Consider the following 24882-nt stretch of genomic DNA (forward strand, 5'->3'; position numbering starts at 1 on the left):
GCTGAAATTGAACATTTTTGACATCTAGACAAACACTAAATCCCTGTGACCCTACTCCACCCCTTTCAACTTTCAACCTGTTTTGTGACAGGGAGATGCAGCTTTAATCATAAAACATTCCATATGTTTTCACAAAAAATATTTCACTTAAAATACCATGGTTTAAAGTGGACAGCTTGTATATTAGTGTGCTGTTTTCATAAGGTACAAAAACAGTTTTCTGAAAAGCAAAAAATTAAATCACTTGTTTAGTTTCTCCTTCAAGACCCTGCTCAAAACCAACTTTCTAAAGGACTTTCTTGGTTCCTCTAGTTGCTAGTGCCTTCCCTTTTCAGATTGCCTTCCATCTACTCTGTATATATCTTGTATGGACCTAAATATTTTCAATGTGTCTCCCCCATTAGGATGTATGGTACTTGAGGTTTTTTGTTTTGTTCTGTTTTATTTGTTTTTCTCCTTTCTTTGTATCCCCAGAGCTTGACAGTGCCTGGCATGTAATTATGCTTATAGATTGATTAAATAATTCAAGAATCCATGATATTGTCAGTGTAATCACTCCCTTCACTCTAGTCTCCGTGACACCAAATTTGTCAAATGTATGACCCCCTTTCCCTCCACTGAACTGATTAAAAAGATCAGTTATTTTATTGGTTGGCAGACATAGCCACAGTTACAAAATAACCATTATGTGAAAAATCTCTTTTATTCATGAATACTGCCAAGCTGACAGTTTCTTTTACTTGATTCTTCCTTGACCCTTGACTATTTCTGTTACTGTTGAGACTGGAAGAATGAATAGGCCATTTAGTATGGTTCAGAACCACTGCCCGCTGGTCCAATGTATATTGACAAATTAAAACCTATTTTTAAAAGGTTATTTTTTTAAGGAATTTCTCCTGGTTTTACTTTGTGTAATTTGTAACACAGTTTTATTGCTTTTGATCTTGGTCAAGAAAAACCATTTCCAATACCTGCCTAGCCAAAACATTTTTTTTCCTTAAAGAAGGAGTCTAAAATCTAAGCTAAATGCCTAAAGAAAGATTCATCTTTCTCAACGAACAAATAAGAAAATATACTTTTATCCTCCAAAAAAGCATGTTAAAATATACACATAAGTACTTGAAAAATGTACACGAAAATATAAAAAGTAATATTAGACCAATAAGAAAATTGAAAATGGCAAGAAAAGCTTTGGAGAGGGGAAACGAAAAAAGTGAGACTTGGGTCACATTTCTCTGTTGTGACATGGATTTTGCTTGATCCTGTTTTGCACAAGAGCTGTGGATGGGAAAATTCCAATTTACACATGTCCAAATGCATACACACTAGCCGTGGCTTTAGATACAAATATAGTGATATTGTGATAATATTCCTAAGTTTGCTAAGCAGAAATAGATCTTGTGTATCTTTCTCTGGCTATTTTCTTGGTCTTTTTGACCTGAGTCTTGAAGACAACGGGGAAGAGAATATTAGATAGGAAGGTAGGAATATTAAAACCTAATAGCCTGCCACCCTAATATGCATCACCAGAGTCCTGTAAACAGAAGCAGGCAAAATCCCTTTCGGGTTTTTTTCAAATTTACTAAAAAAATAAAATTGTCCTTCAGGGTTTTGACACCTAGTTCTTTAGAAAGTCATTTGCAAATAAGTTTTGCTTCCAGGTCTTGCTGCCTGGGGGTTCCTTTACACATTGTCCTTGGCTCCAAGGTATTCGAGTTCAACTGTGGTTTTGGGCCCTTTAGGAGAACGCCCCTTCTTCTTACGGAATTCTGCAGCAATTTCTTCAAAAGACTTTCCTTTGGTTTCCGGAACTTTAAAAAATATAAACAGAGTAAAGCAAAGGAGCACCACAGAAAAGAGGGTAAATACATAAGGTCCACAAAAGCCCTATGGTGAGAGAAAAGAGAGAAACATAATGAGTTTCCTTGGAGGTCTGCTTCCCCTGGTGCTGATGTGGTCAGCAAAGGTGCACAAGTGTCAGGTCTCTTACCGCAATGTACTGGAAACTCAAGGCCACAAGGAAATTGCAGGTCCAGTTGCAGAAGGCAGCAATGGCAATAGCCGCAGGTCGTGGTCCTTGGCTGAAAAATTCAGCCACCATAAACCAGGGGATGGGTCCTGGCCCAATTTCAAAGAAACTCACAAAGAGAAAGATTGCTATCATGCTCATATAGCTCATCCAGCTAAATCGGTCCTGAAAAAAAGTCGATGGAAATTGCACCAGTTAATGTCTTTTTAAATCCCAAAGTAGCCATATGCTGAAATCCATACCACAAAGATCTCTTGCCCATATCTCTGAAAAATTGTTTTACATTCAATCAAATGGAAGGTTTTCTCTTCTAAACCATGGTTCAATGCTTTGAGTTTCATCATAAGATATCTTCCATGGTACTTCCTGTGATGAGGGTCATCAACCCAGGAAAGCTCTGAATAATATGGCTGATTAGAAGACTTAGCCTGGTGTGATAAGCAGGTAGTGTTCCTGGCCTATGAATTAAGCTGACCTCCATGACTTATTGAAAGTACTACCATTTCCTTGACTGTCTCTTCATCATTCCTGTATAATTTACAGACATATAAAATATTTAGTCTCCCAGCTTAATGAAGTAATTCAGTTCTCTTCGAAGTCAATGATTTTCTTTTACTTCTTTTTATACTTGCCTTTAATATATCCTCCCACTTTATTCTCAAAAATAACATAGTATTTAAAAATAAATAGTATACTTTTTAATAGCATATATGTACCCCTCTGTGTGAGTAAAGAGGAAACCTTGACCAACATGAAACTCACCAACAATACGAGCCCCACTGTCATAGCAATGGAACATACAAACATCCCTGACATGCCCACCAGGAATAAGGAACGCCTTCCTGCTTTTTCCACGAGGAATACCTGGGAAAGTTAAAAAAAATTAAATAAGAATTTTTTATTTTTAACTAGAAATGCTGACATATGAGGTTATCTTGCAATTATAGTGTTTTTACTTCCAAAAAGCTTTAGTGTCTATGAATTTACTTAATCCTTTAATTGGATAGGAGGAATATAATATTTCATTTCATAGTTGGGAAGTCTAAGACTGAGTAAATTTTGCTGGGATAGTAAAATGATTTGCCCAGGAATAGATATTCTCAATAAATACTCAGTACCTACTTCCCTGAATAACTGGAACTTTACTGTCTCTTTCACTGAATTCTCTTCTTCCTCTCTTCTTCTAAATGAAAGCATTCCCTGGCATTCTCATCTCCATCCTCTTCTCCTTTCTGCTCATGCTCTTTCCCATGATAACCTCATTTGCTCCCATAGCTTCAGTGATCACCTCCATCTACAAAGCTTCCAGATGTATATATCATTCATTCATTCCTTCTACAAACATTTAATCAGCACCTATTTTGTTTCCAGGGCTTTAGGAAGATACAAAATGTATATAAGACCTAGCCCTTAGTCTCATGGAACTTATGATCTCGTAGAGAGATAAGACAAAAGCACATGTAAATTATAACACGTTATTATGTAATAAGTACATCAGAGAGTTGTTAAATTAAGTGCCATATGAGTCATAGGGTCACTGATTCAGAACTGGAAGTCATTAGAATTCATCTAGTCCAGCCCTCTCACTTAACAGAGGAGAATTCTATGAAGGTGAAGTGATTGGCCAAGTAGCAGACTCAAGGTATGAACATAGGTCCTCTAACTCTGAACCTAGAGCTCTTTTTTAAGTAAGATTACTAATGAGTGGAAGGGTCAAGGTAAAGTCATTAGGCAAGGCTTAATGGCATTTGAGTTGGATTTTAAAAGATGAGCAGAAATTCAGCAGAAGAAGAGGGAAAAGGAAGGCAGAACATGAGCAGACATGGAGGGGAAAGAACCAGGGAGAACCAGAGAGAACCAGTGTTTCTGGGTTGGGAGGGGTGGAGAAAGGCAATAGTCCATAGAGTCTAAAGTCCCTGGTGATGAGTAATATGTGATAAGAATGGAACATTATTGTGTACAAAGTAACAGCAATATCATAAGATGATCAGCTGTAAACGACTTAGCCATTCTCAGCTATGCAATGATCCAAGACAGTTCTGAAGGACTTATGATGAGAAATGCTATCCATCCCTAGGCAAAGAACTTATAGTGTCTGAATACAGATTGAAGCATACTGTTTTTAAACTTTATATTTCTTGAGGTTTTCTTTCACAACATGACTATCATGGGTATGTTTTGCATGACTATATGTATATAACCTATATCAAAATGCTTGCCTTCTCAATAAGGAGGGGTGGGGAGACAGAGAGAGGGAAAGAATTTGGAACTCAAAGTTTTAAAAACAAATGTTGAAGATTGTTTTTACATGTAACTGGGGAAAATAAAATACTTAAAATTTTAAAAAAAGAATGGAATATTGTGACAGAATATAAAAAAATCTTAAATACCAGCAAAATGAATACAAACTTTCATAGTCTTTAGGGAACCTCAGAGGGTTTTAAAGAAAAGGATGACATGATCAGATCTATGTGAAAGAAATATGATTTTAGCAGTGATTTTAAAGATGGAGGAAGGGGCTAAGAGCAAAGCATCAAGGTCTGTTAGGAAACTCTACTGCAACAAACCCAGAAGGTAAAAATGAGAACTTCTAAGGTGGTAGTAACAGAAGTAGAGGAGAAGGGGAGAAATATAAGCAACTTAGGGGAGGATAAATAAAGGACTTGTTGACTGAATATTAAAGGTGAGAGGTGAGGGAGAAGGAAGCACCAAAGGTAATATCAAGGATTGAAACATGGAAAAGGATGGTGGCGCCATAGACAAAAATGTTGAATGAGAATGAGAGGCAGGTTTAAGGGGAGAGATGAGAACAAGAAAGAATTTTAGACAGGTTAAGTTTGAAGTTCTGGTGGACCCTCTAAATGATGATGAAGTGTTCAGAAAAGAGATGCCATGGGGTAGTGGAAAGATAAGGGGATTTTAAAGTCCCAATCCTTGGGTTCATCTGTTCTCTCTGGGTTTGAATTTCCTTATGTATAATATTAGGGGGTTGGACTGGATGACTTCACAGGTTTCTCCATGAATTAATATTTGGGAGTTATTTGCATAGATATATTGGTTGAATGTATGGGAACGAAAATAATTATCAAGGGAAAAGGTATCGAGAAAAGAGAATCAAAACACATCCTTGTAAACACCTCCTTGAAGAGATTGGGAGGAGGGAGGAACCAGCAAAGGAAACATGGAAGGAATGAATAAAGAGTTAGCAGAAGAAACAGGATAGTGTGTTTTTGAACCTGAGGGGAAGAGAGGAACCAGCAGGAGGGATGATGCCATTACTCTCCATGGCTCAAAATCTTGGTGTTTCCAATGACTTTCCTTTTCCACCCCTCCACTGATGAAGTTCTGTCAATTTTTCCTTGGCAAAATCTCTCACATGCAATTCTTCATCTACATATCTATTTCCATGACCTTACTTTAGGCTATCACTGTTTTCTTTCTTACCTCTCGGAGTAGTTTCCTACCTGTTCTCCTGGTTAAATTTTTCTTTTTTTTTTTCTAATTGATCCTATATTGTTGCCAAATTAATTTTCCTAAAGTAAAAGTTTGATCATGTTATTTCCCTATTCCAAAAACTCTGAATGGCTCCCAAATGTTTACTGATTAAATCCCACATATCTTAGCTCTTTGGTTTAAGGTCCCCCAGTCAACCTTCCCTTCATTAATCTTAAGATTCTCCCCTCTAACCCAAGAACCCATCCTTCATCCAATCTGAATTGTGTGTTGTTGCCCAAATATGCCATGCATTTTGTGGCTTTTGTGCCCTTGCTTCTCTGTTCCCTCTACCTGGAACACCTTTCCCTACCCTCACCATCCAGGTATATCTGTAGAATTTTAAACTTTTCTTCAAAGTCTAGCTCAAATACCATCCCCCCCCCCCCGAAGCTTTGATCACCATGACCAATGGAAATCTTTCCTTCTCAATTTTGCTTTGTTCTTATCACATGTTCACATTCTGCTGTGTGTTTTAGTTATTTCTGTATATATCATCTCTCCTATTGGCTTTTAAGTTCTTTGAGAGCAGGATCTATCCATTGTAGCTGCAACAATGGCCTGCATACACTAGGCACATCAAGTATTTGTTGAAAACCAGAGTTAAATGGATCATGAACTGAATTGAATTGATTTGCACAGTCAACACCTTTCTCCTCTATGCCAACTGTCTCCAAAATTTTATTCAGTTGAACTGATAAACAAAGATCAGATACTGTAAATTTTACTTTTCCTGGTTGATTTCCTACAAGTTCTAAGCTTGTGTTAAAAAACAGTGAAGTTTCCATTTACTCTGATTTATACATAGCTCAATGATAGAAATCCCCAGGACTTTGTGAGAGCACAGACCTTAAATCCTGGCATTAAACATGTACCAGCTTTTCTAACTCACTTCCCCAGCCGTTGAGTTAAAATGTCAAATTATTATCACTGGCATATCAGCATTCTTAACTTGATCCATGTATCAGAAGCATAAAGTTTTGAACTTAACTAGTGCAGCCGAGTGTACCTGCTGCTCCTTCTGATGAACTCTTCTGTTGAAAGGATGGAATTTAGGGAATGCTAATTGACAACTCTGTCAACTACTCTTCTGTGTATGTGTGTAACTGAAGCCTTTCCTTTAAAGATAATCTTTAGAAGGTATAATTGGCCAAGCCTAGTGTTGAATGCAATAACTTCCTGCTGGGTGTTGGGGGGCCCCATTGTGAGGGTCAGTGAGTCACAGAAGGGAACCCCCTTGTATGATTTTTCCAAAATTTAGCACATTGAGTGGGCTCATTAATCTCTTGGTAAGTCATCCATACTGAAATAAATATCTAGAGGGTAGGGTTTGTTAATTTTTTTTGTATATCATGTATGCACAAAATTTATGGATATACACATGGGTATACTGATTGCCCTCTGGAAATCTGTCTAGGAAAGCCTATGGACCCCTTCTCTGAATGATGTTTTAAAATGCATAAAATAAAACACATAGGATTAGAAAAAATTAAACTTACCAAAAAATATTTTTGAAAAGTTCATCAACCTCCAAATCTATCTGTGGGCCCCTTGAGTCCACAGACTCCAGGCTGCAAACCCATGTTACAGAGTCAGACACTCTCAATATATACTTGTGAGAGTTGTTGGATTTGAGAGATGCTAAATAAACTGTGTAATATCATAGTACTATTATATCTGAGTTTAGAGCACATATTCTTAACCTTTTTTGTACTATAGATCATTTTGGTAGTTGGGTGAAGCCAGTGACTCCCTTTGCAGAACAATGCTTTAAAATGCTTATATATATATATATATATATATATATATACATATATGTACATTAAAAACCCAAAGGATTGAGAATTTGAATACTGAAGTACAATTATCAACATATTAAAAAAAAGACAAATTCACAGACTCTAGACTAAGTGCCAGTTTAGACAAACTTTTCAAATAGATGTAATAATAGTCTTCTTATAATCACCAAGGGGAATTAATTTGTGCTTTTTTGGAGGGGGTGGGGGGGAAGGCAAGGCAATTGGGGTTAAGTGACTTGCCCAAGGTCACACAACTAGTGTGTCAAGTATCTGAGGCTGGATTTGAACTCAGGTCCTCCTCACTCCAGTGCTGGTGCTCTATTCACTGCACCACCTAGCTTGCCTGGGAATGAATTTGTGGAAAAGAACAAAAATCCTGATCAAATCTTGCTGGTATTTTAACATTGCCCTAACATTATGTCTGTTTTTATAACTTTCAATGGTTGTTTGTATTGTTATTACACTATGACAAAAAGATAAAATGAAACTGTTTCCTCACTATGCTTACTTAGTGCCATTTTCTTCTAGTTCTAAAAATAACAATTATTGTATCCCAAGAGTGATCTCTATTTTCAAAATAAACTCTAAAGTCCATGTCAAGAGAAGGCAAAGTGTTTCCTTGAACTAGGCTAGGGCAGCTGCCACCTACATGCAAAGCATGTAAGAGATGGGACATGGAAAAGTCTGCTTTGTCTTCAAATTGTGAGCTCAGAGGTCTAATCACTTCAGGCCCAGGACCTTAAGGTAGTTACAGAGACTGCCTCAAAAACCCAGTAAATATTTTGGGGATGTAGTGAATTTTTATTTGTTTTTTTTTTCATTTTATTTGATTTCCCCCCCAATGAACAAACATCTACTTTCTCCCTTCTGTCTCTCCTATCCTGAGAAAAAAAAGAAAAACAAAATTGATGTAATAAATATTCATAATCAAGAAGCACAAATTCCTGCATTGTGCATATCCAAAAGAATATGCCATTCTGTAACTCTCCATCCACTCTCCATGTGGGCAGCACACTTCATCACTACTCCTCTGGAACCATGGTTGGTCACTGTATTGATCTGAATTCTTAAGTCAACTTTTTTTTTTGATACCAACTTCACCTCTACTTACTGTCTCCACTAAAAACTTATTCTCATACCTCATTTTGCCATGAATTCTCAGAGGCTGTATCGATGACTTTGGAATCATGGACCTGACCTCAATTCCTACTTCTAATATCTCCTGCCTGCCTTGAGCAGCCTTCTCTGAGCCTTAATTTCCTCTTCTATAAGATGAAGATGTTAGATTAGATTTATTCTGAGTTTCTTTCTAACTCTAGATATATGATTAAACCACACACTAGCACGGACACATCTTAAATCTTACCATTTCCCATATACTATCCTCATATTTCCGAACTGAAATTCCTCTCTTTAATCATAACATTTTGTCCTTCCATCTTATCCTCCTTCTCATTCCTAAATCTATTCTTAATTCTCACCCTAGTCTTGAATGCTCCCATATCTCCCAGCTTCCCTAGTTCATCACCCTTGGTCTGGTCTTACTTTCCACTGTTAGCATTCTTGACCCTATAATTAACATGTGCTGGCCTCCATCTTTGAATTCATTGCCCTCTTGTACACCCTCTGATTAAGACTTGCCAAAACCCGACTTTATATTGTCATCAGTACCTATCCACCCACCTTCTGTTTCTGCTCATGTACTACTGAAGGCTGTTGGAGGAAGTCTCACCATTGTGTTGACTGTGTCTACTACAAATTTGAATTTCAAATGAACTTTCATTATTGCAAAGCAATCTATTTATTTTTCCCTGATTGACACTTTATCACACTCTCTACTACAGCCATTCCATTCTCTCTTAAAATCTCCTAATTCACTACCTCCTCCTCAGCAGAGGATTTCTTCTTCTACTTAACTGGAAAAGCTGAGTCCATCCATCATTCTCTTCCTCTTCTCCCTCCTACACATACCTACCATATACATCATCTTTCAATTTCTTCTCTTACACCAGTACCTTAGGAAGAGCTGAGCTTTAATCTCATTAAGGCAGTCTCCCAATATTTGTGCCCTCAATTTCCATCCCCTCCTATCTCTCCTGGGAGCCTGTCCCAGTGATGATCCCCTGTCTCTAATCTTCACTTTCTCCTTATCTACTAACTCCTTGCTATGCACACAAAAACATATCTTAGGTTTTAACTTCCTTAAAACCCAAAAAATACTTTACTTGATCCTGTTTTATGCTTTATTTCTCTTTCCTTTTATTAACTTTTTTTAAACTCTTAGAAAGAGTTGTCTACACTGGCTGCCTCTACTTCCTCAGATCTTAACCTTTTGCAACTTTTCTTCTAACAGCACCACTGACTGTAACCAATCTCTATAAGTTTACTAATGATCTTACTTGTTGAGTCTGATGGCTATCCCCCATTCTTATCTTATTTCTCTCGGCCTCATCCTTCTTCCAAGCTCCAATCCCACATGACCTACCTGATAAATAGCTCCACTGCACAAACCACTGGCATCACAAATCAAGCAAGTCCAAAAGAGAAATCACCGAGAACTACTCATATCCACTTCTCAGAACTCCCATTTCTGTTGAGGACTCCATAGTCCTTGAAAGTTATTGAGTCTCTTTTACAATCTCTTAATTATCCTTGACTTTAAAAAATGCTTTATTAATGTTCTTTTCTTTGTTTCTTTTTCTTTCTCTTTTCTCCCTCCCTCCCTCCATCCCTTCCTTCCTTCCTTCCTTCCTTCCTTTTTTTCTAGGTCTTTTCTTTGTTTTTGGTCACACCCTACTTTGCATCATGTGTATCCATGTAGATATCCCATTACAGTAGTATATGATTTTATTAGGGACTGAGGCTGAACCATTTTTCATTTCTATATTCATATATTGCAACACTTAATTCTTAATAAAAGTTTATTAAATTGAATTATGCCATCCTCCTGTAGTATGAGTAATCTTCTTGTGTGCGTATCTTTTCCCCCCAACTGCCTATTCCATATTTCTCTGCAGTTCCCCAAAGCATTTAGTGCAGGGCCTTGCATATACTAGGCATTCAATAAACAATTCCTGATTGACTCCTGTAGTTACAAGGTAATAGCCATATCAAGTGCCATTTTTGTGCTTCTCTTTGAAATGAAATTGTTGAATTATGAACAATTTCACTTGACTTTTGTTTCTTGCCAACAACATTTCAGAGGATTTCATTATGTAGTAGTCATAATATAATACCATAATGACACTCACTGGCATGAAATACTCAGGCTTAGGCTCTTCTTCCTTTATGGAAGCTCCTTGGACCTTTAGAGGCCTTCATGGTGTCTTATTCCTCTGAACTTATGGTACTTAGCATCTGTGTAACTGACTTTTTTCTCACTGAATTCACCTCAATTTTCACTTAACTCTTCATGGGAATATGCAACTCACTTAGCCTCTCTGACTCTCGTTTTCCTCATCAGTAAAGTGGGGATCTGTAGTGTCTACCTCATAGAGCTGTTGAGAAAATCCAATGAGGTTAAGGAGGCAAAGTCCTCTGCAAACTTTAAATGCTTAACCAATGTCTGCTGTTATTAATATTCCTTTCACTCTGATTGAATTACAGTCTCCTTGAGGTCAACAATGGCATCTCACAACAGTTTTATACTCCCCACTCCCAGTATCTAGCAAATAGTAGGCACCTCATACATGTCTTGCTTGATTGAATTGACCTTATTTAAGGGTCACTTCAAAATGATCAGTTGAAAAGTGAAAAATTTAGGCAAACCACTTGTATGGCTTCATGTAGATAAAAAATTCAGATATTCACTGACTTCTACAGTACTTTTTCTTTAGATGAATTGGTTCAAATGAGTTTCCTCTGAACAGTCAGTTTATGTCTTTAGTGCCTTATCTTCCTCCCCATCCTGATAGAATTTATTCAAGAATTACATTTTTTCCTGATGTGAACAGGCTTACTTAGCAAAATACAGAACGCCATGAAATAAGAACTGCAAGTGAATCAGCTCAGTCTTCATTTGAAGAGTCTAATATTTAAGCAGTTTCAAATGGACCATTAATCCCAGTCTATGAGTAAGCTAGCTACTTTGAATGTGCTAAAAATCGTTTGATCCCTCCCTCTTGTTCAACATGACACCACCAAGGTCACCAAAATCTGTCAACTCTTTCTTCATAATATCTCTTCCAGGCTGTACCTCTTTTCTATTCTTACTTGTGCAGAATCTCATTGCCTTATATCTGGAAAACTACAACAGCTGGTCTCTCTGACTCCAGTCTTTTTCCTCTACCATCCAGCTTCCTAAAAAATGCTTTCATCCGGGTCAAAAACCTGTCTCTGAAGTTTTAGTGGTTCCCCATCACCTAAAAAGAAAGTCCAGAGGCATTCATAGCTTCCTACAACTTGGCACTAGTCTACCATGTTTAAAATAACCCTCTGTTCTAGCCAATCTGGCTATCTTCTAAACAGAACACGGCAATTCCTGATGCTAAATCTTTGCTCATATCATTTGACCAACTTGGAATTCTATATCCTCCCAACTTTTTCTACTAAAAAGTTTATCTACCCTTCAAGAACCAGCTCACGTCCCATCTTCTCCATGACCCATAGACTTCCTCTTCTTCCGCTCAACCTCAATAACACTTATTGTCCACTAGGGGGCCCAGTAGGCTTTCATGGGACTTGGAGTAAGGAAGACCTGAATTTGAATTCTACCTCAGACACAAATTGGTTTGCAACCCTGGGCAAATCACTTAACTTCTCTGTGTCGCAGCTTCCTTATTTGTAATATGGCAATTATAATGGCCTCACAACCTCACAGGACTGTTGTGAGGAACAAATGAGTTAACACATAACGTAAGCCTTTGCATTGCTACAGAAATGCCAGCTGTTATGTACTTTGCAAGTTTCCAGCTGTTTACTTAGTGAATGGCTGAGTGTTTCCAGGAAGGCGCATTATTCTTTTCAGGTTGTCAGGGAACCACTTAACCCTAATCTCTTTCTTGAACTCCAGCCTTGCTTCTGTGTGATGGTTATGGACAGCTCCACCTGGATAGTCCATTGTTTTTTCTAATTCAGTCTATCCAAAATGGGACAAATTATCTTTCCCACTACATATGACCCCTTCACCCAAACTTGTCTATTTCTACAGGTACTCCACCCTCCCTGTCACCTAGGGTTCTCAACATCAGAGTCACCTCAATGCCCCACTCTCCTTTACCTCATATCCAATCACTTGCCAAGTCTGTTAAGTTCTATGTCCTCAACAACTCTTATATCCATCTTCTCTTCACTCCAGCAGCCGCCATCTTACCTCAGGCTTTCACTACTTTTGTTTTGGACTATTGCAATAAACTTCTAATTGATCTAATTGATCTCTCTCTCTCTCTCTCTCTCTCTCTCTCTCTCTCTCTCTGTTTCTCTCTTTGTCTCTCTCTGTCTCTGTCTCTTTCTCTCTCTGTCTCTCTCTCTTCCCTGCCAAGTCATCCTTTAAAGAGCTGCCAAAATAAACTTGCTATGGCGAAGTTTTGATGATGCTATTCTCCTGTTCAAAAACATGTAGCTCCCTATTACTTTTAGGATAAAATACTAGTTCCCCAACCTGGAATTCCTCCACAATCTAGTTCCTACCTACTTTTTGAAACATTTTACATTACTCCCCTTTATGCACTCTTATTTTCTAACCAAACTGGACTATTAGCTGTACCCCAGACTCAACATGCCTGTCTCCTTGTATTTCCATAGGTGGTACCCCTTGCCTAGAATGTACATACTCCTTCCTCGCCTTTGTCTCTTAGAATCCTTTCCTTTTTTTTAATCTCCAGCTCAGGTGCTCCATACTATGGGAAACTTTTCTTGGTTTCTACCTTAGCCACTGCCCCAGCCAGTTGGTAGTCTCCCCTCCCCCAAGCCCCGTTTCTCTCTCTTTTTCTGTCTCTCTGTATCTCTCTTTGTCTCTCCCCCTCTGTCTTTCTGTCTGTCTCTGCCTCTGTCTCTGTCTCTCCTTATATTGCTTCATATTTTCTCATTTCTATATATATTATATCTCCCCCCTCTGATAAATATCTTGTACCTTTTATTCTTTTATTTTTGTCCAGACCTGCAATTTCATTGGTATATAGAATAAGGAAATTCCTCTATCAATTAAAATAGACAACTGTTAGTTATCTAGGGCCCTGAGAGTTGATGGGATTTGCCAAAGGTCACATGTTCAGTATGGATCAGAAGCAAGACTTGAACTCACATCCTCCTGATACAGACGCTGGCCTTGTCTCTACTATATTATATGTGGACTACTTTTGCACATATTAATTGCCTAAGTTTTAAGTATTAATTAATTAATCTATTGAATTGAATCAAATTCTCCCAAGAGTTAAGTTGTATTATGGTTGAAGATACATTTCTTTGTGCCTTGGTGATTTTTTCCTTTCTCTTCTCTATCCTGTCATGTTATAAAAATGCAATATATTATAAGATTCATAGTAGTATGACATTAATGCAATTTGCAAGTTGGTCAATGGTTTGCATTCTTATGGGGTTGGAACCAAGGGGAGGGAGGTTGTTCCTTCCTTACTTGCCCATTCTTCATTTCTCCATGTACTTCTCTGTGGTGAACTCCTTATGAAAATTCCAATATCTTTCCCATTCCTAGAAACATATTCTAGTTGGACTGCAGTGAACCTGGTCAAATAGATCCTCTGGCTGTTCTCCTTGACTGTTAGTTCCTGATAAGAGCTGCTGTGGAATTGCTTGCATTTTAATTTAAACCAAACCTCAGAAAAAGCATTATCTGATTTACAGACTCACTTAAAGAACATTAGGGCTGGGAGGGACCTCCAGAGTACAATTAGTTCACCCTTATACCACAGAAGCTCATGACATTCCAAGCCCTTGACTGAGCAAAAGTTTTGAAACACAATGAGAATTACTGATAAACTTGCTCAACAGTGTCTACATTTGACTAAGGGAGGAGGTGAGTTTACTCACATACAAGGATATGTTTTTATGACCCTTTTACTTCCACAAAACCCTTTTGCACCTGAACAAAGTCAATGACTTTTTTTTCCTGGAAAAAGAAAACTCATACTATTTATCTAGGGGTGTTTACTCACAGAGGCAATCGTGAAGACAGTGTTCACCACTCCAACTCCAATTGTTGCATAGACGGGTTGTCCTACACCAGCTGTGTGGAAAATACTGGTGGAATAATAAAAGATCTGGGTGGGGGAATAAGAAAAACCCAATTTTATTAACTCTAAAAAAATGCTTGGTGGACTCCTCTAGATCATTAAGGGTGGGGAGAATGGTATTGACTTGACTACAAGCTTTAAAGTGATTAATATTTTGAAAACTTAAAATTTTAAAATTTAAGATAGATCTCTTGAAATCTATAGAATTGTTTCATATGTTGCCAGTAGTATATGATACTGTATTCTTGTCAGTCATGGAATATCCCAATCTCCAAAGAATTGAAATTGTGGGTGATTCAAAGGGCAACTGAGAGACCATATAGTAGTGGTAAGAAGGTTTAATATATTACCAATTATGATTTCCACAAAAGAAGTGGCATTAAAATATTATGCAGAATAAACAAATAAATAAAATTTTAATTTTTTAAAATTAAAAAATACTGTACAGGAAAATATAGTATTGCAAAAGGAGATGGGCATGTCATGGATTGAGAATGGGGCATAATAAATGGACATCCTGAGTTCTGCTCTGGCCCTCAGAGAATGTTAAAAAAAAAGGCTGTGGATGTGGGCATTGCAGGCCCTTCTGTGGTCCCCACAAAATGTTTAAAGAGGTAGAGGAAGACATAGAGCACACTGGGCCAGCTTATGGGATGACATGGACAGAAATCATGCAGGATGAGAAGGAAAGGATGGGCAATAATCTGGATAATGAAAGAATTACCTACCAAAAGGAGATCATGGATCCATCTACAAAATACTTTGTAGAATCATGGAGCCATCAGGGACTTCTGCAAGGGAGCTAATAATTATACTCTAACCTCTGTTCCTAGGCAGATGTCATAAAACAATCTTTCATAAAGCTGATTCCACAATTCCCTCAGCATTTAACTAATCTTATTGTGAAAGTCCATCATCATGTTTAATGTGAACCTCCTCAGCTAAAATCCAATCTAATGACTCCTGTTCTATTCTCATTGCAATTAAAGAAGCCTTCTTCTGAGAGGCTTAAGAAGAGTTATATCACAATTTCACCTTTTCATTTCCTAGTTAATCTGTCCTATTCCCCTCCCCTCCCCCCATCATTCCTTACAGGCAGAACAATTCTCAGAGTAGGGTAGGACCCCTTAGGGTAAGGAGCCTGGGGCAAATCACCCTGCTTAATAGTATTTAACCATTTCTACATAGGTGAAATCAGCTTCAAATGATAAGTAAAGGGAAAAAGCAAGTACAAAAGGGTGACGTGCAGCCAAAGAATGAAGCATGTAGGTGAATTGGAAATTGGATGAGTGCAATGTTTATCACTTGATTTGATAGATCTATCTCTGTGTTTAATTGTAACAATATATGAAACTATGTTTGGAAAGCAATTTAATTCTAATCTTCAATACTCCCCCAAAAGAGCAATACACAGTAAGACACAAAAGAGAGGATTATGATTGAATTCATAAATCTTCATTTCATACCACTTGCAATATAATATATTCTACATATTATCTTCAAAATTGTCCACAAATAAATATATAGCCATGCAAACATGCATATATGCTTTGTATAAGCATGATATTATGTATATATAGGCATATACTATGTATATACATATAGGGGCATATACTGTGTATGTATACACAGTACACACACATATACATGTATATACTGTATACACATATACAAACATATATACTGTGTGTATAATGTATATACTGTGTGTATAGGTATATCCTACATATGTAGTGGTATTTACTTTACTCTAAGGATGTATATGGACAGTATACATATATACTGTGTGTATAATGTATATACTATGTGCATATATAGGTATACACTGTGTATACACACATATACACATTTGTACTGTGTATTAGTGTATATACATATAGATCTATACTGTGTATATATACATATACACACGTTTATACAATGTACATGCTGAGTGTGTACATATAATATACAAGTGTATATATATAGTTAACATACTGTACATATACAGGTATATACTGTGTACCTGATACGTGTATATGCACAGTATATAACTATATATACACTGCATATATGCACCCAGATATAAGTATATGCTCATATGTGTATGCTCAGGTCTATTTGATCAGCAGCTGACAGAATCATCTCTTTCCCTTTTCCCCATGAACTGGGCATCCTTTAGTCCCTGAAGCAACTAAAGAAGCCCCAAAGCACAGATTCAGTTTTTCAACTTTGATAAACCCCAAGGCTGTGAATCTTCAGCAATGGCTTTGCTTCATTCTTTGGGAGGCAGAGGGACCTGACATTCGCCAATCATTCAGCACTCTTTCTATGACAGCTGTGCTTTCTTCTATAGCTTTTCCTACTTTCTCTTCATTTACTTTGATTCCCCTTTAGGTAACTATATCTGTAGTATCTGATTTTATCTGATAGCTTTAGGAAATGTGGGATGTGGGAATAACATTAGGAAACTCACTCCATTGATTCCTGAAAACTGCTGAGCCAAGTGCAGCATCAGAGCTACCAGTATGGGCTGCCGGTAGCTGGCCATGGTGAAAAGCTGAATTATGGAGACTTTCTTCTCATTTGCAGCTTCTTCTTTTTCTTTTTTCATTTCCATGATGTCCTTAGAAGGGTCAGAGACTCCTCTGAGTCTTTTCAAACCTGTTTCAAAGGCGATTTTTTATCAATCATCACTTGTACATTAATTATGTTTATGGAAAAATCATAATGCCCTATGACCTTACTGAGATTGCCTAATAGGAATTTTATTTTATTTTCTAAATGATGCCTAGAACTTTGGAAAAAGTAGAACATTTAGCTGCATTTAATATCAAGGAGAAAACCTCCCTGGTCTTTGTCATAGAATCTTATGGCTCTGAGTAGCCTTAGAGATTATTTAATCTGACCTCATTTCGCAGCAGAACAAATTTAGCGTACCTTCATAAGCCTAACGTTAACAGTTTAGGGCTGGACCCTTTGATTTCATTGCTATAGAGAATTCACAACCAGGAAATTCTCTCTGCAAATGCAGATCAGTACCTATTCAGCAATTTCTACTTTGCACTGCTAGCTGTCTAGTGGAACTGAGTTTAAATGACTTACCCAGGACACATAGAGGCCAGATGAACCTAGGTGTACCTTATTCCCAGACTACCATGATATGCCATGGATGCTATGCTTCCCTATGTTTGGATTACTGACTAGCAATAGTAATAGCTGATATTTATGAAGCACTTCAAAATCTGTAAAACACTGCACATATACATATATTATGTTTTGATCCATATATGTGATACACACACATACACACAGGCACAGACACACACATATACATATATGTGAGCTATTTTGATCTTCATAACAACTCTGGGAAATAAGTGCTATTATTATTATCATCTCCATTTTATAGATGAAGAAGCAGCCTGAGAGCCATTAAGTGACTTGCTCAGGACCACGCAGTTAGTGTGTTTCAGAAGCCGGACTTGAACCAAGGTGTTCCTGATTCCCAGGCTGACTCCCTAAATACTGTGAAGCACTACCTCTCTGTTTGACTTATTCACATCTTAACGTAGAATTATGAATACAATGGATTATCATTGTTCTGAATCTTTAGGTTAAGGGAAATAAAAGGAGGAATAAGATATGGTCCCAGCTCTAAGGAGTTTGTGATTTCTGAAGAGACAGAGCAGAATATAAACTTCGTGGAGTGGCTGTGATTTTATAGGACAGCCTCCTGTACTCACATCTGGTCTCAGCTTGTGACCTCAGGCTGGCTGGGTGACTCAGTGCTCAGGGGACCAAATGTGGATCCAGGAAGCCCTAAGTTCAATTACTGCCTCAGGCTATGTGACTATAGGCAAATCACTTTGCCTCTTTCAGCCTCAGTTTCTTCACCTGTAAAATAGGATGATGATAGCACCTACTTCCCAGGTTTGTTGAGAGAATCCAATGACCAAATATAAATAAAGCACTTTGTACATCCTAAAGTGATCTATGAATGCTGGCTACTATTATTAAGGCTCCCACTTACAAAATGATTGATAGTCTGTGGTGACAGAACAGTTTTCCTCTATGTAAAACGGGTTCATTCAGGGATGAATAAATGACAAATCTGATGTCATCAGTTCTATGCCCAAACCCAGTGAGCTAACAGGTCTAGAGCCTGTATGATCAATACTAAACAAGTGTGTGAAAATTCAGCCTCTGCCTTTGTATCAGGTTTTTGGAGGGATATATTGCCTGGCATTTCATGGTTCCAGAATTATAACCTAAGCATACAAATGACTATAGTAACAAACTACACTTCCACACCCTTGACAAGTCACTCTCTTTGCCTCAGTTTCCCCATCAGCACAATTGGGGGATTGGACCAGAAGGCCTCTAAGATCCTTTCCAGTTCTATATGAGGAGAAATCTCAGATAATGAAAGCTAGGCTTATACACTTAATCACACACACACACACACACACACATCTGGGATTATCTTTGGGTGGCCAATTGTGGTTCATGTGAATGCTTGCAGGTGAAGAATATGCCCCAATCCAGTTTTCATTGTTTGGCGCTATCTTCCCCCTGGGAGCACAATTCACCGTTTGCTTTCATTTGGAGGGAATCCTTGACCAGTTATGTTCACGTATGTAGTGTTGTGCCTACAGATGGTTTTCCAAAATAAACACAGAAAAACTCGATGAGGAAAAAAACTGAGGAGTTGAGTGTCTTACTCATTTTGGCTTTGTGCTCCTCTCCCAGCTTAATGTAAAGGTAGCTGGGGCTCTCTGGACAGAAGAAGAGTAGCAAACATTGGAGGATGGCGGGTACTGCACTTAAGCCCAGCAGCACCGGCCACATGTCATCATTGCCTAGGATAAAGTCAAGTCCAATGACCTGAAAAAGATAGACCCACACTATGTTAATTATGCATCAGGCAGAGGCCACTGACTGGGAACTGCGTGCTGTATTTGCCGGTCATCTACCTGCAATGTATCAGCTCACGTAAAGTGGAATCATTTTACTGGTGAGCTCTGCTCTAAGCAAAGCTGTGTTGGAGGCCCTTCCATCTACTCCTGCCCATACACCTGAGTTAGCATCCCCTGCACAGGTGGTCAGCCAACCTGGTTTGGGATCCAGGGATCTCCCAAACATCCCATTCCCCTTTGGATAGCTGTAATTGTTAAGAAATTTTAATTTCTTTTTTTTCTAAATCAATTTCAAATTGACTTCTTTGCAACTCCCACCCTCAACTATGAGGCAGGTAAGTTAGGGACTGATTATCTCTATTATAAAAAGCTTTAGAATAGATTTAAAAAAAAATTAGAACATTTAAAATGTTTAAATGTAGGAACATTTAAATTATTTTTCAAGTGCGGAAATTTTTTATTTAAATACAACTTTTTGGGAACATGTTGATTGTGCAAAGCAAGATATAGCTGTAATGTTTATGCAAACATCATGAAAAATTTAATTCCTATGGCAGAAAGTTGCTAATTTGTTCCTTTAATTTGGGGTCACTTACATTCCAACCCGAGTCCCAACCTACCAATAGGTATGGTGCCAGAATAGGAGACCAAACTTATTTTTATTAAACACCTTGCTTCTGGGCCTACTATGACCTGATGCTGAGCTGTTGGAATTGAATTCTTTCCTGGGTCTCCCTATAACCAAGCCCCCAGCATGAAGTTCAACTCCTGTAGTTGGACTCTGTCTTGCTTCCCCAGGTACACATCCCTGCCTAATGTCTTAGACATCTACTAATTCCTCTAGGACTAGGGTTTTGCCTTACTCTCTTAATTCTTTTTTTAAAGTATTTTTATTTATTTTTATTTTTTGCTCTTTGGAGGGGGTAGGGCAGGGCAATTGGGGTTAAGTGACTTGCCCAAGGTCACACAGCTAGTGTTAAGTGTCTGAGCCCAGATTTGAACCCAGGTCCTCTTGATTCTAGAGCCAGTGTCCTATTCACTGTGCCACCTAGACACCCCTATTCTCTTAATTCTTTCTGTTATTTCATTACCCACATGGATTTTGAGCTGTCACTGGCTCCATCAACCCCATAGCAGGGTTTCTAGAAAACCAGGGGTCCATGAACTTTAAAAAATTTTTTTGATAACTATATTTCAGTACAATTGATTTATCTTAGAATCTTGTGAATTTTATTTTATTCATTTAAAACCATTATTCTGAGACAGGAACCTTACCATAGAAAGGCTTTACCCCACTGCCAAAAGGGTCCATGACACAAAAAGTCAAATTCTACCTGCCTTCTCAGACCTCCTTCTTGACTTTCCTACCTGTATACACTTCCTCCCATCCCCACTTCATCACTGACTCTATTCTTGTTGAGAAAACTCTCAGATCTAATATCATGTCACTAGTTGCTATCTTGTGACCGTAATTTCCTATGTTTTTACCAAATAGTCATGATAAGTTGAGTCACATGCTATTGTTTTTTACCTGACTGACAAGAATCCCTGTGACAATGGCCAGCTGGTGCAAGGTGCCCAGAGCACCGCGGAGAGACATAGGAGAGATTTCACCAACATACATTGGAACCAGTCCTGATACCAGACCTTTATGAAACAAGAAGACATTGTGCACTTAACACATAATTTGGCCAAACAAGAGTGAATAAGAAACAGATTTAGTATAACATATTGCCCAGTGTCTAGACATCTGCCTAATATCTAACTATATTAGGAGATAACAGCCGTTAGTAAGAGATAGTCCTCAGTCCTCTGCCATGAACCTAGGGTAGTTAAGAAATATCTGTTGATGATAACCTAATACATATTTTTTTTTGTGTTTCCAAGTTAAAAGCATCATCATAGTAGGCACTTAATAAATCTCACTGATTTGTATTCAAAATTGTATTCAGTAAGTTAGTGACTATCACAGAATCTTAAATTGTCTTCATAAAGAGCCTAAGAAAATTCTGATAAATTTCTTAAGATCCTTGAATGCAAATTTTATCTCTAATATTAGAAATGGGGAAAATAAGTAAGTTATCTACCATTCTCCAGGTATAACAAAGTTCACTAAATTCAGAGTGTCATGGAAGTAAAGTGGTGTAATGGAGAAATTACTGGATTGGGGTCAGAAAAGACCTGAGTTAAGATCCTGACTCATATACTTACTAGCAGTGTAACTATGGGCAAGTAATTTATCCTCCCAGCCTCAGTTTCCTCATCTGTAAAATGGGGATAATCATAGCACTGGCTATTGTGAGGAACAAAGGAGACAACATATGTAAGTGTTTTATAAGCCTTAGATGGCTCCATAAAAGTTAGCTATTATTATTAGTTTTAGTAATAGATTTAGACCTGGAAGGAGTCTTAAAGACCATCTGTCTGATGTCTTCCTTTGACAGATGAGGGCACTGAGGCCCAGAAGGTCAGGTGACTTGCCCCAATTCCGCTGGGCAGTATGTGACAAAGTCAGGATTCGAATGGACGTTTACTGACTCCAGATGCTCTCCACCACCCTTACACATGCTAATGATGTCATTTTAGTGAACAAAAATTTCCAAAAAAATCCCACAGAAGAATTCTTCTCTGAGCGATTGCTTAGAAATCTCCACTATCAAAATGAATCAGTTTCACATATTCAGAGGAGTGGTTTACGGAGTCTCCTCAGGATCTTCCCTGAAGACTGCTTTACAATCTCCTAATGATCGTGCTGTCAACATTATACCTGCATTTTTTCCCCCTGAGTTTAGATGTGATTTGAATGTTTTGCCTTTGGCTTTGTTGATAAGGAAGAAATGGTGGCTTCTCTCTTTTAAAAAAATTTTTTTTTTTAAAGCAATCTGGGTTAAGTAACTTGCTCAAGGTTACACGGCCAGTTATTTCTGGGTGGGGTGCTGAGTATCTGAGCCCAGATTTGATCTCCAGGTTATCCTGACACTGGAGCCGGTGCTCTTACTCGGTGTGCTACCTGGCCGCCCCAGCTTCTCTCTTTTTGACATATTTATGTATCATCTAAGCAGAATAAAGTTCACTGAAATGTCATTCCTTATTCTAAAGCACCGAATCTTTACACCTTACTACTTTATTTGTAAACTTTTTTGGGGGTGGGGAAGACAGTCAGGGTTAAGTGACTTGCCCAGGGTCACACAGCTAAGTAAGTGTCTGAGGCTGGATTTGAACTGACTTCAGGACTGGTACTATTTCCACTGGGCCACCTAGCCAACTCCACCTTGTTACTTTTTGAAAATGTTGATGCCTAACTCAAGAAACATGTAGACAGCACCTGGTATATAGTAAGTAAAAGGCAGTGCACAGAGTTAGGCTTTGGAATCAGGAAGAACCAAGCCCACATCTGCATATGCTACCTACATGACCATGAATAAGTCACTTAACCTCCGATTCTTGAGGGCAGAAACGACTCCATTTTGCCTTGGTATGGACCCTAGCACAGCAGCTGGAACATAGTGGACACTTACTTAATACCTGTTTATTGACTGATTGATGAGTGCCCCCAGGAAACTCTGGAAGGCTCTAAGCTATGGAACAGTTGGCAGTTCGCACATTAGAGGGAGTTTCCACACTGGGACTTCCTCAAGCTAATGACATCATATATTCTCTTATTTTTCTTCCAGGGGTGGGGAACCTGCAGTCTTGTGGCCACATGTGGCCTTCTAGGTCCTTGGGGGTGTAGCCTTTTGACTGAGTCCAAGTTTTACAGAACAAATAATTTTATTAAGGGGATTTATTCTGTGAAGTTTGGATTGAGTCAAAGGTCAACACTTGAAAACCTAGAGGCCCTTGTAGCCTTAAGGACACAGACTCTCCACCACTGCTTTAAACTCTGGTCAATTGTACTAGGTGTTTTAAATAAAATGACAAAAATATGATCTCTACCCCTCTGCATGTACAAAATCAGCATAGTATGCAGTAGGAAATGAAGAGCATAGAGGTCAGATGAAGAGATTTTGAGGAAGGAAAGAGCACTAACCATTTTTGGGGAGGGGTTGGGGAGAATTCATCAAGGAAGTTTCAGATGGGAATAGCTTCGTGAAGCAATGCAAGGAGAGGAGAGGGGAGGGCACGCTACATGTGCAGCAACTTGTACAAGGTCCCAGAGTGGGCAGATGGCAGGTCACATTCAGGGGTCAATTTGACTAGAATATAGAGTATATGGAAAAGAGAAATATGAAATAAGGCTGTAAATATAGCTTCAAGTCAGACTGTGTAAGACCTTAAGTCCCAAGGCTCAGAAAGATGGTATTTTCTTCTAGAGGCAATAAAGAGCCACTAACATTTTTTACAGGAGAGACACAGAGTCTTTTTCTTACAAAGATTATTTTGCTAGAATAGACTGGAGAAGGGAGAGACAATACAGGGAGACCAATAACCCAAGAGAGTAGTGATGATGGCCTGAATAAGCTGTGTGATCTTGTCTGGACAAGTCACTCAAGCCCCCTGGGGCTATGTTTCCTCTTCTATAAAATGAGGGGGTTGGATTAAGGGTTCTCTGAGGTCCCTTAACCTAGCATCTATGATCTAGGAAAAGTGATAGAGATGGAAAGATAGGGATAGATATAAAGCATGCTGCTAGATGGAAGGCAGCTAGATGGTGCTGTGGAGAGAACGCCAGGCTGATAGTCAAGAAGACCTGAGTTCAAACCCTGGGTGAGTCACTTACTCTCTCAACTGCAAAATAGGGGAAATGATAGCACCTCCCTCCCAGGAGTGTTGTGAGGACTGAAAGAGATAGCAAGTGTCTGGCATATAGTAGGTGCTTGATAAATGCTTATTTTCTTCCTTCCAGTGGATGTAGAATGGAGAGAATTTGGCAGCTGATTAAATATGGGCCACCAGGAAGAAGAAAGAGTCAAAGATGAATGGGGCTTTGATAACATGCTCCTGTGAAGATGGCAGTGTTCCCATTACAGATAAGAAAGAGTGGACGAAGGACAGGTTTAGTGGGAAAGATGATGAGTTCAATTTTGGACACATTTAATTTGAGGTGTTGGATGGAAATGCAAGTGGAACTATCCAGGAGTTAGTTGGAAAGATGAAAGCTTAGATTCATTTGTGTAGAGATGAGAATTGACCTGGAGTAGATAAGGCCATAAAGAGAAAAGTAGAGAGAAAAAAGAACAGAACCAAGGACCAAGCCTTGGGGGAATTCACCCTAAAGGGTCAAAGGTAGGTGGACACTGAGATGGAGTGGTCAGACAAGAGGAAAACCAAGAGATAAGAACATCATAAATCTGGGGGAGCAACAAGTACCCTGGAGGAGGGAGTGGTCAGAGGTGTCAAAAGCTACATGGAAAAGAGAGGGAGAGGGAGAGACACAGAGAGAGAGACAGAGACAGAGAGACAGAGAGAGACAGAGAGAGAGACAGACAGAGACAGAGAGACAGAGAGAGACAGACAGACAGAGACAGAGAGAGAGA

The 24882-nt window shown here is 38.5% G+C and overlaps 1 protein-coding gene across 1 annotated transcript in view; it reads right to left on the reverse strand.

The window, feature by feature from the left end:
* Positions 1–247: 247 nt before the first annotated feature.
* Positions 248–24882, reverse strand: part of SLC2A2 (solute carrier family 2 member 2) — a 44371-nt gene continuing 19736 nt past the window's right edge. The window contains exons 5-11 of the mRNA XM_069083666.1: positions 20937–21052; positions 19211–19373; positions 16963–17150; positions 14430–14534; positions 2792–2893; positions 1991–2194; positions 248–1887 (exon numbers count right to left, since the gene is read on the reverse strand). Of these exons, the coding sequence (XP_068939767.1) occupies positions 1684–1887; positions 1991–2194; positions 2792–2893; positions 14430–14534; positions 16963–17150; positions 19211–19373; positions 20937–21052 (1082 nt within the window). The 3' untranslated portion in view covers positions 248–1683. The remainder of the gene's footprint in view (positions 1888–1990; positions 2195–2791; positions 2894–14429; positions 14535–16962; positions 17151–19210; positions 19374–20936; positions 21053–24882) is intronic.

This window comes from Petaurus breviceps, unplaced genomic scaffold, assembly GCF_028583685.1.
Source record: "Petaurus breviceps papuanus isolate PSGF00001 unplaced genomic scaffold, PetGlider_PUasm1.0 173, whole genome shotgun sequence".
Lineage (NCBI taxonomy): Eukaryota > Metazoa > Chordata > Mammalia > Diprotodontia > Petauridae > Petaurus > Petaurus breviceps.